The 13,384-nt window shown below is 41.0% G+C and overlaps 1 protein-coding gene across 17 annotated transcripts in view; it reads left to right on the top strand.

Moving 5' to 3' along the window:
- BRSK2 (BR serine/threonine kinase 2) overlaps positions 1 to 13,384 on the top strand; it is a 404,628-nt gene that overhangs the window by 199,028 nt on the left and 192,216 nt on the right. For all 17 annotated transcript variants that reach the window (XM_083718472.1, XM_083718481.1, XM_083718480.1 and 14 more), the window contains exon 2: positions 13,205 to 13,299. In XM_083718472.1, the coding sequence (XP_083574598.1) occupies positions 13,294 to 13,299 (6 nt within the window). In that variant the 5' untranslated portion in view covers positions 13,205 to 13,293. The remainder of the gene's footprint in view (positions 1 to 13,204; positions 13,300 to 13,384) is intronic.

Here is a 13,384-nt window from a genome sequence, read left to right as displayed (position 1 = left end):
TCCACACGTCCTTCTAGAGTGGGGAAATTGGTTCCCGGGCAGGAGTTGATCACGGTGTGGATTTGCCAAGCGTGCCTTCCTTGTAGCACATTTCTCCCTTGTGTCCTGAGTTCAAGTATCTTCAAAGTCCATTACACCTTTGGTAAAGGCTGTTCTCCAACTGGAGCGCTCGCAGGCCAGTGTTTCCCAGTTGTCGGTGTTTATACTACATTTTTTTTAGATTTGCCTTGAGACAGTCTTTAAACGTCTTCTGTTGACCACCAGCATTACGCTTTCCATTTTAAAGTTCTGAATAGAGTAGTTGCTTTGGAAGATGATAATCAGGCATTCGCACAACATAACCAGTCTGACGAAGTGGATGTTGAAGAATCATTGCTTCAACACTGTGTTCTGTGTGGGGCTTCACACATACACCCCTTTGCCCATTCTTTGAAAGATGGTTTTGGTAAAGCAACACTGGGGTCATTTAAAGTGAAATGTGGAAAATGAAACTGTGCATGTAATGGTAATCATGGTGAGGGGAACTGCAGCTCCCCTCACCCTTCCCCTTCCTTTGCATCACCATTGCCTGGCCCACTACTTTCCATGCATTGGTGTTGGGTGTTCCCATGTGGGAGGCCTGCTTCACATATGTAGGTAGCATCCCCACACAATTTGGAACATGATCACTCAGGTTCCCACATGAGTAGAGCAGGCAGCCTGCTTCAGAGCTTGCCCTTTCCAGTTTGTGGAGAGCAGCAGAGCTGGGCAATGGGGATGTGAAACTGGGGCCACACTTCACCTCATACAGTGAAGACATGATGCCTGGACAGGGGTCAAATGATAACGACAAAAGCTCTCATCTAACTGTTCCATGTGAAATAGTTAAAGAGTGCTAACCATTCAAGAGGAAGACTAGAGGCTCAGGGGGGTTTGCACACAGAAAGTCCCAGGTTCAATCCCCTCCTGCCAGTCAGTGTAGGCAGTATGGAGTGAGATGAACCAGTGGTCTGGCTCAGTACAATAAAGCTTCTATGATTCCCACCGCCACATTCATGAGATTTTGAGCAAAAAGTGTACAAAGTTACATGTCATGGACATTTAAAAATTGGGAGTCATTATGAGCCCCAGACAATGTCCCTGTTCATTTCTACTCCTGCATGATGAGCAATAATCTTTAGAACAGCATAACTGGTGCTATTCTCAGATACGTTCCTTTATTTGAGGGGATCATCATGACTAAATTGAGGTCTATTTGACAACAATATATATTTGTTAAAGTGCTTTTTTGAAGGCATGGGAAAGTTAAAAGATTGGTGTGAGAGTCTTGTACCAGTTTCCTCGCTATCTATTTGCTAGACATATCACTTTAAAATGAATGTTTAATAATATTTACTTACTTACTTACTTACTTACTTATTTACTTACTTACTTTACTTTATTACATTCATATCCTGCCTTTCCTCCAAGGAGCTCAAGGCTCAAGGCACAGCCCTTCCCTCCCATTTCCATAATAATGATATGCTGTAATCAGCTCTGTTCTCAGGTTTGGGAAGTCTAAAATTTAAATAATTGTATACATAAAAATATAATGCAGTTGAAGCTGATAAGAAACTTAGTAATCCACCACAAGAGATAGAAGATCTTTCACTAGAGACTAATTCTCATTTTCAAAATCTAGTTTACTTAACAGTGAGGTGGGTTGTTTTTGTTTTTAGCATAGTAGTGAGTCCACCTGTTCCCAGGTTCCACAAAGTATATAAACCACATAAATATATAGCCACCACCCCACCAAAGTAAGTTGGTTATTGCCTCAAACATTGCATTCACCCAGCGCATGGCTACTTCTTGTTATTTCGTCATTCCAAACAATATAGGCCGGGGACTGATTATGAGGCAATAGTCACCTAGTGCATTCATAGCTGGGTGAGAGTGGACTTTAGGACTTCCCATCTCTCACATGTAGCCATCATGCTTGTTTCCAGTAAGTGTCTAGTCTAGGAGCTGCCAAATACAATGTCAAAGTGCACAGACATCCTAACTTGTTTTTGTAAGTTCGAAAATTAACATTGTTGTGATTGGGAGTCACTGGGCTATGTGTTGGACTGCACCCTGAAATCACATCCAGACACAAGTGAGAATTAAGACTCAGCAGTTCACCATTTATTAGCCTCACACTAGAACAAACAAGACAAAGCTTCTACAGTGCTTTTCACATTCAGCACAGAATGACAACCCTGCTTATAATATTCACAATTTTGTTGAGCAAAGGCCAAGTTCATAAATATATATACACATTACATTGCAAAGTTCTGAAATATATTCTTTACGTTATGCCTTAAATTATAGGTCATCTCCACAGAGTTCGTGTACATTCATTTTTGTTTATTTAGCTTGTTTTCAAAACCACTTTTAAAAAAATTATATCATGATTAAAATTAATGAGGATTAGGCAATGATTAATGTACCAGTATTCAGATTCAATAGATTGCTCATGAAATCTCAGTTTTCGTTTTCGTCAGTGGAGTATTTTAAATTGGTAGGTTGTTTTTTTAGAGACCTGCTCCCACCCAAAGCCTGACCTTGAATACTAATTAAAAAACAAAATTGTTTTTGAAAACTTGATTAAAACCTTGCTTTAATGTTTTAGAAATAAACATCCAAGTAACAACAGACCCACTTAAAAGCTAACCCATTCTATAACTCAGGAAACTGAGCTAGAATAATACTGTATTCCGTGGCAGCAAAAACTACCAAGAAGTCCAGGAGAATTGGCAGCATTGAATTTCCCTTGCCTTTCAATTGGGTGAGGTCATCAATCAGGTCAGCCAAAACTATTCTGGTGCCAAAACCAGGCTGGACAACAGTTTAAAAGTAATCCAAATATTAGCTTCCTATCAAGAATATCTCACACTTGCTAGTGGTATGCTTTTTGGAACCCAATTTAATATATGGTGCTTCTAAGTCATTATACAATCCAGTTGCTGTCATTCTTTATTTATTTTTAGTTCATTATGTACATATATATTGTATAATTTATTGTGCTCAGAAATTCTTGCACACAAGCTAGAGAGTAACCTGGGCTGAAGTATAAACAGATCTGCCTGAAGAGACTATGCAATGGGAATAATGTCAGAACTCTGTTCATGGTGCTGTAAGATCTCCCTTGCTTTCAAGTACCCTAAACTTGTCTGTTTGCTACCTTTCACCTGTGGCTGCTCACTGGATTTTCACCCTCCTGACCTGTCCACAGGCTCTGCTTTACAAGGAATGACAATGGACCTGTTTGCTGACATTAACTGGTGTGAGGTATATCTTAAATAGGATCTGGCAATGCTGGCCCATGAGCACCAATGCCCATGAAAAGTCTTGTTAAATATTCTACAATGCATGAGGGGATATGTGCTCTTCTTGTTAAGTTCCTGGTTGCACTGGCTCAACCTCTCTTTAATGAATATGCCCCCTTGAACATGTCCACTGAATCACTGAATGCTAGCATTGGGTACCTACCTCCCACCTATTCTGAACAGAGGAAAGGTACAAAGAACTTGTCTCTGTGAGTAGCAGCACCTGATATAGGTGATAGGGGGGAATCATGCCCACATAATTTTGTGGCCCTGTCCCTTTTTCTGTTCATTTTTATGTGGCAGCTAATGTGTTATGTACTGAGTTGAATAGGATCCAAACTGCAGCAGTCTGATTGGTCCTAGAACAATGCAGCAGTATGATTGGTTGGCAGGAACCACCCAATCATGCTCCAGATATAAGTGAATCCACAACCTGATTGGCTTACAGTAGAATTCCAGAATTAGCCAATCATGTGCAGCCCACATGTGTAAATAATGTATATAAAGCAGATACTTTGAGGGGACTTTCATTCATTCCTCCTCACCACTATGAGCTGAATAAAGAGCATGAAATCACTTTGCGACTCTGAGTATATTTCATAATGTCTTATGTACCATGCTCTCATGGCAGCCATTTTGTGTTATGTCATAGCATGCAGAGCACTGTATCAAAATTCCTGATGTGCCCACTGGCCTGAAATGTTTGGCAACCCCTGTCTTAAAGTGCTGATCCCTTCTGTGCTGTCAGCTGAGGCCTTGTCCAAGGCTTCTTAAAGCCCAACTGTAGTTGTAGTTGCTAGATCTATGATCAGCCTTACTTCTCATCTTGCTAATCATTTTTGCCTTGTCTTCTGTAGCTCCCCCCCCCCCCCAATCCATTGCAAAAATCTCTAATAAATGGTCTGGCTTGTGGCTGTGGTGGCATTTCCATTTCCATATACAAGTATCAAACAGAAACAAATGTTAATTTTGGTGCCATTGATTGCATCAGCATTGGTAGGTGAAAGGTATGGCACAAAATAGAAATGTGATATGACCAAATTCCTAAAATGGAGGAGAAAATAGGGGTTGAAGAAGCAACAAAGATGGAAGTGGAAAGTGGAGGCATGGAGTAAGTTAGTAAGTTGCAAGTGAAGTAAACAGGATTGAAACATCAATTAAAAGAAAGTATGAGGCGCAATCTCCTCCCTGCTGTCTCTCCCTCCCATGATGTTTCTTCCTTGCACTGAATCAATCCTCCTCAGTAGATCACTGGACCAAGGCAGGCCAGCATGCCTCGTTACCCAGATGCTACCTAATTACACTTGCATGTTTCTGAAAGATACCTTACTAAGGATAGACAGTGAAGGCTCTGCTGTGTCTCCTATCACCTCTCTGGTACCTGAGAAGATGGATTAATGAGGCCTGAAAAACTCCCCTACAGATGGACTTTGATTCTCCCATTTTTTTAGTGATTGGGGGTGGGAGGACAGAAGTTGGTCACAGAGCTTGCTTCTGTGTCTAGGATAGGATGTGCAGCTTATTTCATGCTTTCACAGATGCTACAGCTGGCTCAATCTGAATTAACAGTTGCATTTCCCCTAGACTCCTCTAGATCTGTGAAAAAGTCAGTTTCTACCGTGGCAGCCACAAAGTGTAATCTGTAATGTTTAGTCATTTTGTTTGATGAAAGACTGAAACTGCAGCCTGTTTTTACTGCCCCTTTCCACAGATGTTTCAAAGCTGCTGCCCCAACTACTTCCATTTTGGTAGTTTCCCATGTCTTTTGCACAGGAATGGAAAGGGAAACCTGCCTAAAAATGAATCAAAGCCCAACTGGCTGGAAGTTTCAGGCTATTTCTCAAATCCCAACAGATGTTTTTCTGTTTTCTACCTGAAAGTAAAATTCCATTAAATTCTGTTTTTATAAGGAAGTTCTTGGGGGGGGGGGTGAGAGAGAGGGGGGCGGGGGAAGAAGTGTTGCTTTCCCCCCCCTTTTTTGGGTCAAAATTGTTGAGCTTTTGGGGGGTGCATTTTGGTGCTTTGGGGGCTTTTCTTTGATTTCAGCTTTTCTTGACATATACCCAGGTTTCCCCAGACATTTTGCTGATTCAGTAAAAATTTGCCCAGACATCATTTTTCTAAGTGATTCCCGGATGTGTCCGGGATGTATGGCAGCCCTATGAGAGAGAGATCAGTTCAGTGACACCACACTAAAACAAAAAGTAAAGAGCCCTGTGCCTCTGCTCTATTCAACTGGCACAAAATCTTTCCAAGAAATACTGAGACATGAAATGCTATAAGAAAGATACTAAGGGGCTGATCAATAGAGTTGATCTCAGCTCTGTATATTTTGATCCTGTTGAGCTCAGAGAACAATCCTCCTATCAACTTCATGGTGTGAAGCACAAAACCTAGCAGTAGTGGGCTAAACTCAAAGCTTCAGAGGAGTTTCCCATGTTGGGAACCTGGAAGTGTCAGTTGCTGGCCAAGGTTAGTGCTTATCAAGTGGTTTAGCTTTGGGATGCCAATCTCCCTCTTCTGCAGAAATTCACAATGCCTGAACCAAATCTTACTTCATCTCCTTACCAGTGTTTGCTCCTGAAAACAATCCGGTGATTCACAGTGAATTCCCTCCCAGTACCTAAATGGCTGCATACTTCTGTCAAGTACACTTCTCTGCTTTCACTCATGTTGTCAGTCATAATGTATCATTGCCATATTGCAAAAACATAGGGTGCACATTGTCAGGAATGAAATGTGTGAAGATGAAATGACAGAGGTCTCCAGATTTCTTGGGCATGAGGGCACTTTTGGAAATCTAAGAAACTGTTCTGGATACCGCAAAATGCCCATTCCACAGAGGAAAAACTGGAGATACTCAGAAGCTCTCCCCCCCCCCCCCCGGAACATGCAAAACACCTTTATACCTCAAAACAAATTAAAAGCAAGCAACTCCCCTCCCAGTGTCTAAGGACACTGTTAATGCCACACAGAAGTTCCCAGGCCTTTAAAGATGCCTGAAGATTAAATAAATCCCTCCTCCACCAGGTGAGGTTTAATGTTGCAGAAGCTGAAAATGTTCTATTTTGGCCACAGTAGCTGTCCTGATCCTCAACAGCCACCAACCTTCTTCCCATCCTGGTTGGAATTCTTTACGGGAGGCAAGTGTGAAGGACTGTTATAGATTCTCAGATACTAGCATATGAGAACTTTGATATTATCAGTTTGGCTTTTATGTGAGGCTGTTTTGGCCTAATTCCGATTGTGTCTCTGAAGCTCTCATCTTGCTCTTAGCCAGGTAGTGTGAATCGAAGATTGAGTTACCCTGTGATTCTGTTTTCGGTGATGTGAGGAGGGGAGGCTTGGCATAAGAGTGTCCCTGCCTTGAAGTAAGGCCTTGGTGAATTAACTGAAGGGCCCTTGATCCTTCTAGCCCTATTAATCTATTGCCTTTGTCTAAGCCAGAGTGTGAATTTTGGCATCCAAGCAGAATTCCAGCAGAGCTCCCAAACACTGGCTTGGATGCAACTGTAATTATAGTGGCTTCAGCTTAAAAGCAATTTATTGCAAAATTTCTCCAGAACAGCCCTCTGATACCATGTCAGCATTGAAGAGCCGATGGTTAAAATTACCTCATTAAAGAGTGGAGTAGTTGTATCCTCTTCTATTTAGATTTAAAGGAATTCAGCCCCTCCTTATGTGCAATTAGAAACTGACAGCATATATTTTGGGTATCACTTGATACCAGGCTGTAATCTTATGGGCAATAATTTGAGATAACAGTTGCTCTAAATAAATAAACATTGACTCAGTGAGAGGACAGAAGTATTTAACAGTAATTACTGCTTTCCATAAACTAGCTTCTTCTCAAGCCTATGGTAACTTTAGGTAAGAAAACAGGAGGAAATGTATCCCAAAGAAGGACAGAGGGTGAACAAAAGTGTACTATGGATCCAGAATATTTCTTCTCCAAATTATATTCCACTGACAATATTGTAAGTAATATTGTTTAGCGTTTGCATCAAATTTTAATATTCTTTCTGCAAAGTTCTTATAAGGATTAATCAATTAATCCTCCTAGAATCCCTGTGAGGCAGGTAAGTAAATATTATTATCCTTATTTTACAGCATGAGAGTCTTTAAGTCATTAAGTACTGAAATTCTGCTCCTTGTTAGCACAAATCTGGAGTGACCAAATTTTCAGAAAGTGTTCCCTGTAGCGAAAGAAGGCTTATTTCAGCCATCTGTAACTTGTCCTACTACTTAACATCCTTGCCTTTGCTGCTTGGTAATTGTACATAAGCTTCTGTAAAACAGCTTGTTTCTAGAGACAGTCATGTAACTACCACATGCCTATCAAGCAGCTGTTCTGGGCCAATCAAGTAAGAAGTTACCTAGATAGTCAATGTAAAATTTGTTTTTGTGAAACTCCAGTTGGCCTTGGTGCAGATGGGACACCTGGTCAATTGGGGGGGGGTGTGTGAAATCTACATGCTTATTGGTATGATTGATAAGTGATTAGCTAGGAATAAAATGCAGTTGTTGGGTTGATTCCAGGCTGTGTTAGTTCTGATTTAAATTAGTGTGCCTGGTTCGATGATCAAAAGTCAGTGCAAGGACTCATGCTAATGCTATGGGTCTTTCCCCATTTCCTCCCTCCACCGACCTCTGCCAAATCCATTCTGGAGGGTCAAGAGAACTCCCAGAACAGCACATTGGGGGAGGGGAGGGGAGATCATTCTATTAGGCAGGCAGAAATGCTTTTTGCTGATACAATGATCTCCTTAACGCCACTTTGAATTCCACTCAGTGAGCCTAAGGTCATGACTAACTTGCTTTATTTATTCAATGGGACTTAAGTTCAACTGATGTAGTCTGGATCCAACCCATTGTTTGATTGCAATTCAGCTTTGAAAATTTAGCTCCAAGGTGTGGGATTAGATTCAATGACCTCCTAAAAAGGGGAAGGCTGGAATGTGTTTCATCACATTTTTTAGGGCAGGTGAGGCTCACCTCTGGCTCTCAAATCTTTCTGGACTCCCATCATCCCTTACAATGCTGACTGGGGCTGATGGGAATTGAATTCCAAAAACACAGGTTAGCCATTCCTGATTTAGGGAGTAATATAATAAAATATATGATTCTAAGCACACTTACTTCAGAGCAAACCCATGAGTAAATGTGCAGAAGAGCAGGCTGCTAGTCTCTTGGATACACACTCTCCAAACAGTGGCCTATTTCTCTTTAAATGTCTCTGTATTGGGAAGTTTACTTAGCCTCTGTAGAATTCATCAGTGAAGCATTAGAATATGCAGCACAGAGAAGCTTCTTCCTGCTATTCTTGTACTCATGTCAGTCTTTTCTTTGTATCATCTTGGGGTTTCTTGCTTTCTTTTGGCAGAAAAGAGCAGTGAGCTTTCATCAGTTTTCAGTTCATGGCTTTTAATTATAAATGAAAAGACGGTGTTAGCTCCCCTCCCTGTGCCCCGCTTTTCTTCCCTGGCCTGAAATTAGAGGGCTCCTAGTGAAGCTTAGTGGTTGAGATCAAAGGAAAGTTGTGGAATAGTCTAATATTGGCATAGCAGGATCTGTGGCATTCTGTCTCCCAGCCACTGGATATCTATGCAGCAGAGCTCCTGGGTATGTGGGGGATGAAATGAAAAACAACTTGTAAACACAAGAAAGAAAGAGAGAGCATCAGGAAGGTGATTTTGGTATGGCTGTATAACAATCCACACTTACTTAATATTTACTTTATTTCCGAAACAATCGGCATTTAATAATGTTATTCATTTGTAAAGTAGGAACAGCTTTCATAGGTTTCCCAAGCTTTCTACTAGATTTTTACAATCTCAACAGTATTAGCTGCTCTTAGTCCTTTCCTTGAACCCTTGTGTTTGGATGCCTTATCTTACAAAAGAGGCAGTGGCTGTTGAGTCGCTACTGTAGTGTGCTTATCATGAGTTAGAGCACCTATCAATAGCATCTCTGTATGGTTACAGCAGCAAAAACTTCAGAACTAGTGTTTTCAGTTCCCAGACCACATGGAATGGAAATCTAGTCAAGTGAATTGCCTTTAGAATGATTCCTCAACAGAAAACATGCATTGCGTGGGTAGGCACTTCAGGGGAAGGTGTACCTGTTCCAGCTAAAAAGAAGAAATTGGTTACAAAACAAACTATAATTGTTCTTCATTGTAATCCCCCCCCCCCACTGTTCATGTGCTTTTACAGTGTGGTTTATAGGATTTGTACTGTGTGTGTGTGTGTGTGTGTGGTAGGTGGGGAACTTTGAGATAACATGAAAGGTGCTTTATCAGAGAGAACTAGATCAAAGACCTTGTGTTCTGTTACTAATTTTCTTACAAAATATAAATTTCTCATTCTTTATATTGGCTTTGATGAGGAGCTGGAATTGTTGAACAGATTTGCAAGACTGACAGAGGCAAAGACTGAGAGTCCCCTTCTCTTTGTAGGCCAGGACTGCGTGTTAAGCCGAGCTTGTGTGCAAGCAAGCCATTGAAGGGGTAAAGAATTTTTATCAGCCTAAGGGACACACACACACATGCAGTGAGGCAGCAGCAAAGCAGATCTGTGCTTGAGTACCTGAGGGATACTTGATTAACTCCATCCGTACACCACAATCCCTCTCTTGGCTCGCTGCCCCCTCTCAATATCCTGCTAAGTGGCAGCAGTACTGCTTCTGGGAGGCTATTGCTGTGGCTTCACCCCACCAGGGAAGTCATCCCATTGTGACCTGGAAGGAAGGTATGTGTACTGGAGAGAGGGCATGGCTTTGATAGAGTCCTGAGGGTCAAATAAAGAAGGTTGGAAGGCTGCATTTTGGCACCAGGGCCTGAGCTTTCCACTTATGAGTGTATAATCTCCATAAGGCTTTTAGCTTTGTGTGAAAATTCCACCCATTCAGTGGACCAATGGGGCATTTATCCTGGTTACTGGCTATGTTCAAGGGGTGGTACATTGCCAAGTGCTCCAACAGATACCATAATTAGAAAAGTAAGAGTAAAATGCACCAGAGACAGCTTTGCGCTTGCCATGTACTCATGAAGAGATGATGGTGTCCTAGGCTTGAGCCAGAGGGCTGCCTTTAAGGCTCTACACTCTTCAGCAGGGGTGTAAAGACTTAGAGATTTAGTCAGGCTCAGGGAACATAAAAGGGCTTAGTTGAGTCTGAGCTTTCTTTTTACAAATGTTCTCTCTTGGCTCTGTCCATGGTCCTGAACAACCTCCCACCAGTCCCCCTTGTTCTCCGGAATCCTAATTAGACCTTTGAACCATGATTGTCTGTTTCCTGCCTGCCCTCTTTCCCTGTCCCAGATTGCTTCCTAGATCTGCAATCCCTCTGACCTACCTATGGGCTCTGCTTTATTAGGACTGGAAAGTAAAGGATTGTCGGACAAAACCACAAAAAATTCAATGGATCATAGAATCCAGATGTCTGTTGCTGTCAGTATGAACAATGTAGTAAATCTTCAGGCAGAAATGCAAAACAGCAACAAGTGTAGTAAATATCCAGGTGGACTTTCAGTGAACATAGCTGTCTGAATCACTCACTTCATACAGTTTTAATTAATTACTATGTGACGGAGAATTGCTTGAGTGAGTCAGTGTAAGAATGTTCTTTGCAGAAATTAGTATTTTACACTACAGTGTGAGGTGAATGACCAGGCAAAAATTAAACAGTTCCAATTTTTCTAGACACTTGATGTGTACATATATCCTGATTCTATTTGATAGTTAGGAATTACATGGAGGCTGATATTTATACTGGAGATGTGATCCAGCACCAAAACAAAAAGACAAAGAAAAGAGGAACATTCTAATTCTTTTTTAAAATGCTTAAATTTTAAAGAAGAGTTAAGGCTCTGATATATTCACTCATCCCTCAAGAAGTATGGAAAACAAGAAATTAAGCTTTTTAGGGGTATGAGCAAATTGCTTAATCCAAAGTATATTTTGTTGGAGAGCAGAAGAAAGAGAATAATAAGCTAGTCTACAGGGCATCAAAATGCCTGGAATTATCTCTCTTTCTAAGCAGCTGTTTTACAGGCTGATCCAATGTGCATGATCTGATTTTGGGGCAAAAGTACAACTGACAGTTCCTGTGTCACCACAAGCAGAGCACTAAGAAGCTACCATGGCCATTCCTGTGCCAGCAGCACTTGCCCTGGCTGCAGTGAACAAAATAAGATCAGAGGATCCCTACTTAATCAGTCCAGCATTCCCTTCCTACCGTGGCCAACCAGATAGCTATGGCAAGCCTGCAAGCAGGACATGAGCACAACAACACTCTTCCCAGTTGTGATTCCCAGTGACTGGTATTCAATGCATGCTGCCTCCAACCCTGCCTTTTCAGGCAGTATGAAATCTTTGACTGTTCTGCAGAGTGCCACTTTAAAGGCTTTTCAGGCACTAGTGTCTAAGGAAAGCTGACCCAACCCTTCATCAGTCTTCAACTTGTAAGGGCTCTGGGTTGGGAAATTGCCCAGTTGGGGATAGATCAGAACTAGCCAGCTCTGTGTTGCTAGCTTGTAATGTATGCAAACACAGACATTGCTTGAACAGCTGGTAGTAAGAAATATCCTCCCCACCCCCACAATGTTTGGTTTGTGTCTGCCTGTTTTGCTTCTCTGACAAATTGATGGTTAATGAGAATATTCTTTTTATAATCTTCTTTTAAAAAAATATATAATAGTACAGTGACACTCCCTAAGTCAGGCTGCTTTTCTTTGATGACCTTAGACACTTGCATATACAAGATGACTGTTTCATAGTGTTGTGATGCTCCAGGACCTTTTGGGGATATACATGCAGGGAGATAAGAGAGTTGTAACTTTACATATATATATTTTTAAGAGGAGCCCAAGAAAGAACTATCCATCTTGATTTGTGAGCAGCTAAGTTTAAATTCTGATTCTGTGACTTAAGGGAACAGCAATCCAACTGAGTAGTTCAGGAAGGAAGGTAGTAATATAGATTGTTCCTTTGTAACCTTAAACACTTTCTCCATATCCTGGTTTCTGAATAATGTTGCTGTGCTAGATAGTTCTGCTGAAATAATCCACAAAACATTTGGAAGCTTCAAGGGGTAAACATTGGAAGTCAAGGCAGTGCTTTGCTTCAGGAGCTATGAATGATAGTTAGGCGATTTGCTCATAGAATGATGTGAACCTTTCAAAACTGAGATAAAGGAGAACTTGAATGTAAGAAGGGGCCCTTTCCAGACATTTAAATCATTCAGGTAGCAGGTAGCCTTTTAGTGTCCAAACTTCATTTGAGGTACCACAGCATCTGGTGTGAAGTAAGATTGTTGAGCTTAGAAGAGGTGCTACTGGTGACATGAGGAGCTAGAATTCAGATATGGGAATGAAACTTATCTGTCATCCCTACAGTTTGTTGCTGTATGCATTGGGCAGGCTTTAAAGAACACTGCGTTGAACTCAGTGGGACTTATTGTCAAATAAAGATGCATAGGATCAACTGTAAGACATTTTGGGTTTTAGTATGATATTTTAACATTGTTACTTGCTGCAAGTTCTTGGAATAAGTCAAGAAAAATATTTAAATTCAAATAATTTGAACAATCTAGTCTTCTGGTTGATTTAGCAGCAGATCAGGAGGGAATGGAAAGAGACTTACCTTTTTTTTAGCCCACTACTAATTAAGCCATGAGAAATTCAAAAAATGATGCTCGGATATGTCTGTTCTGCAGGACATGTTTTAAATGTGTTTGCTATTCACATTTGTAAAAAAGAGGGACCAACAGCATGAAAAGTATATATAAATATCCAAGATGGTTGAGTAAAATGCTAGCATAGCGTGATAACTGAGTATGCCACTAACCATCTCTCTCTCTCTCTCTGTTTCTTTTTGCAGGGCTTGTGAAGTTGGGGATTCACTGTGTAACATGTCAAAAAGTTGCTATAAAAATTGTCAACAGAGAGAAGCTCAGCGAGTCAGTGCTAATGAAGGTAATTTTCTAATGGGAGATCTGGAAAAAAGAGGGAGAAATGTTTTTGGCTCAGTGGTTTCTCTTCCATGCAAAATTAATATCTT

The sequence above is a fragment of the Podarcis gaigeae genome (assembly GCF_964106915.1).
Source record: "Podarcis gaigeae genome assembly, chromosome: 1".
NCBI lineage: Eukaryota > Metazoa > Chordata > Lepidosauria > Squamata > Lacertidae > Podarcis > Podarcis gaigeae.
Note: the sequence above shows the minus strand (reverse complement) of the source record. Positions and strands in the feature narration are given on the sequence as shown.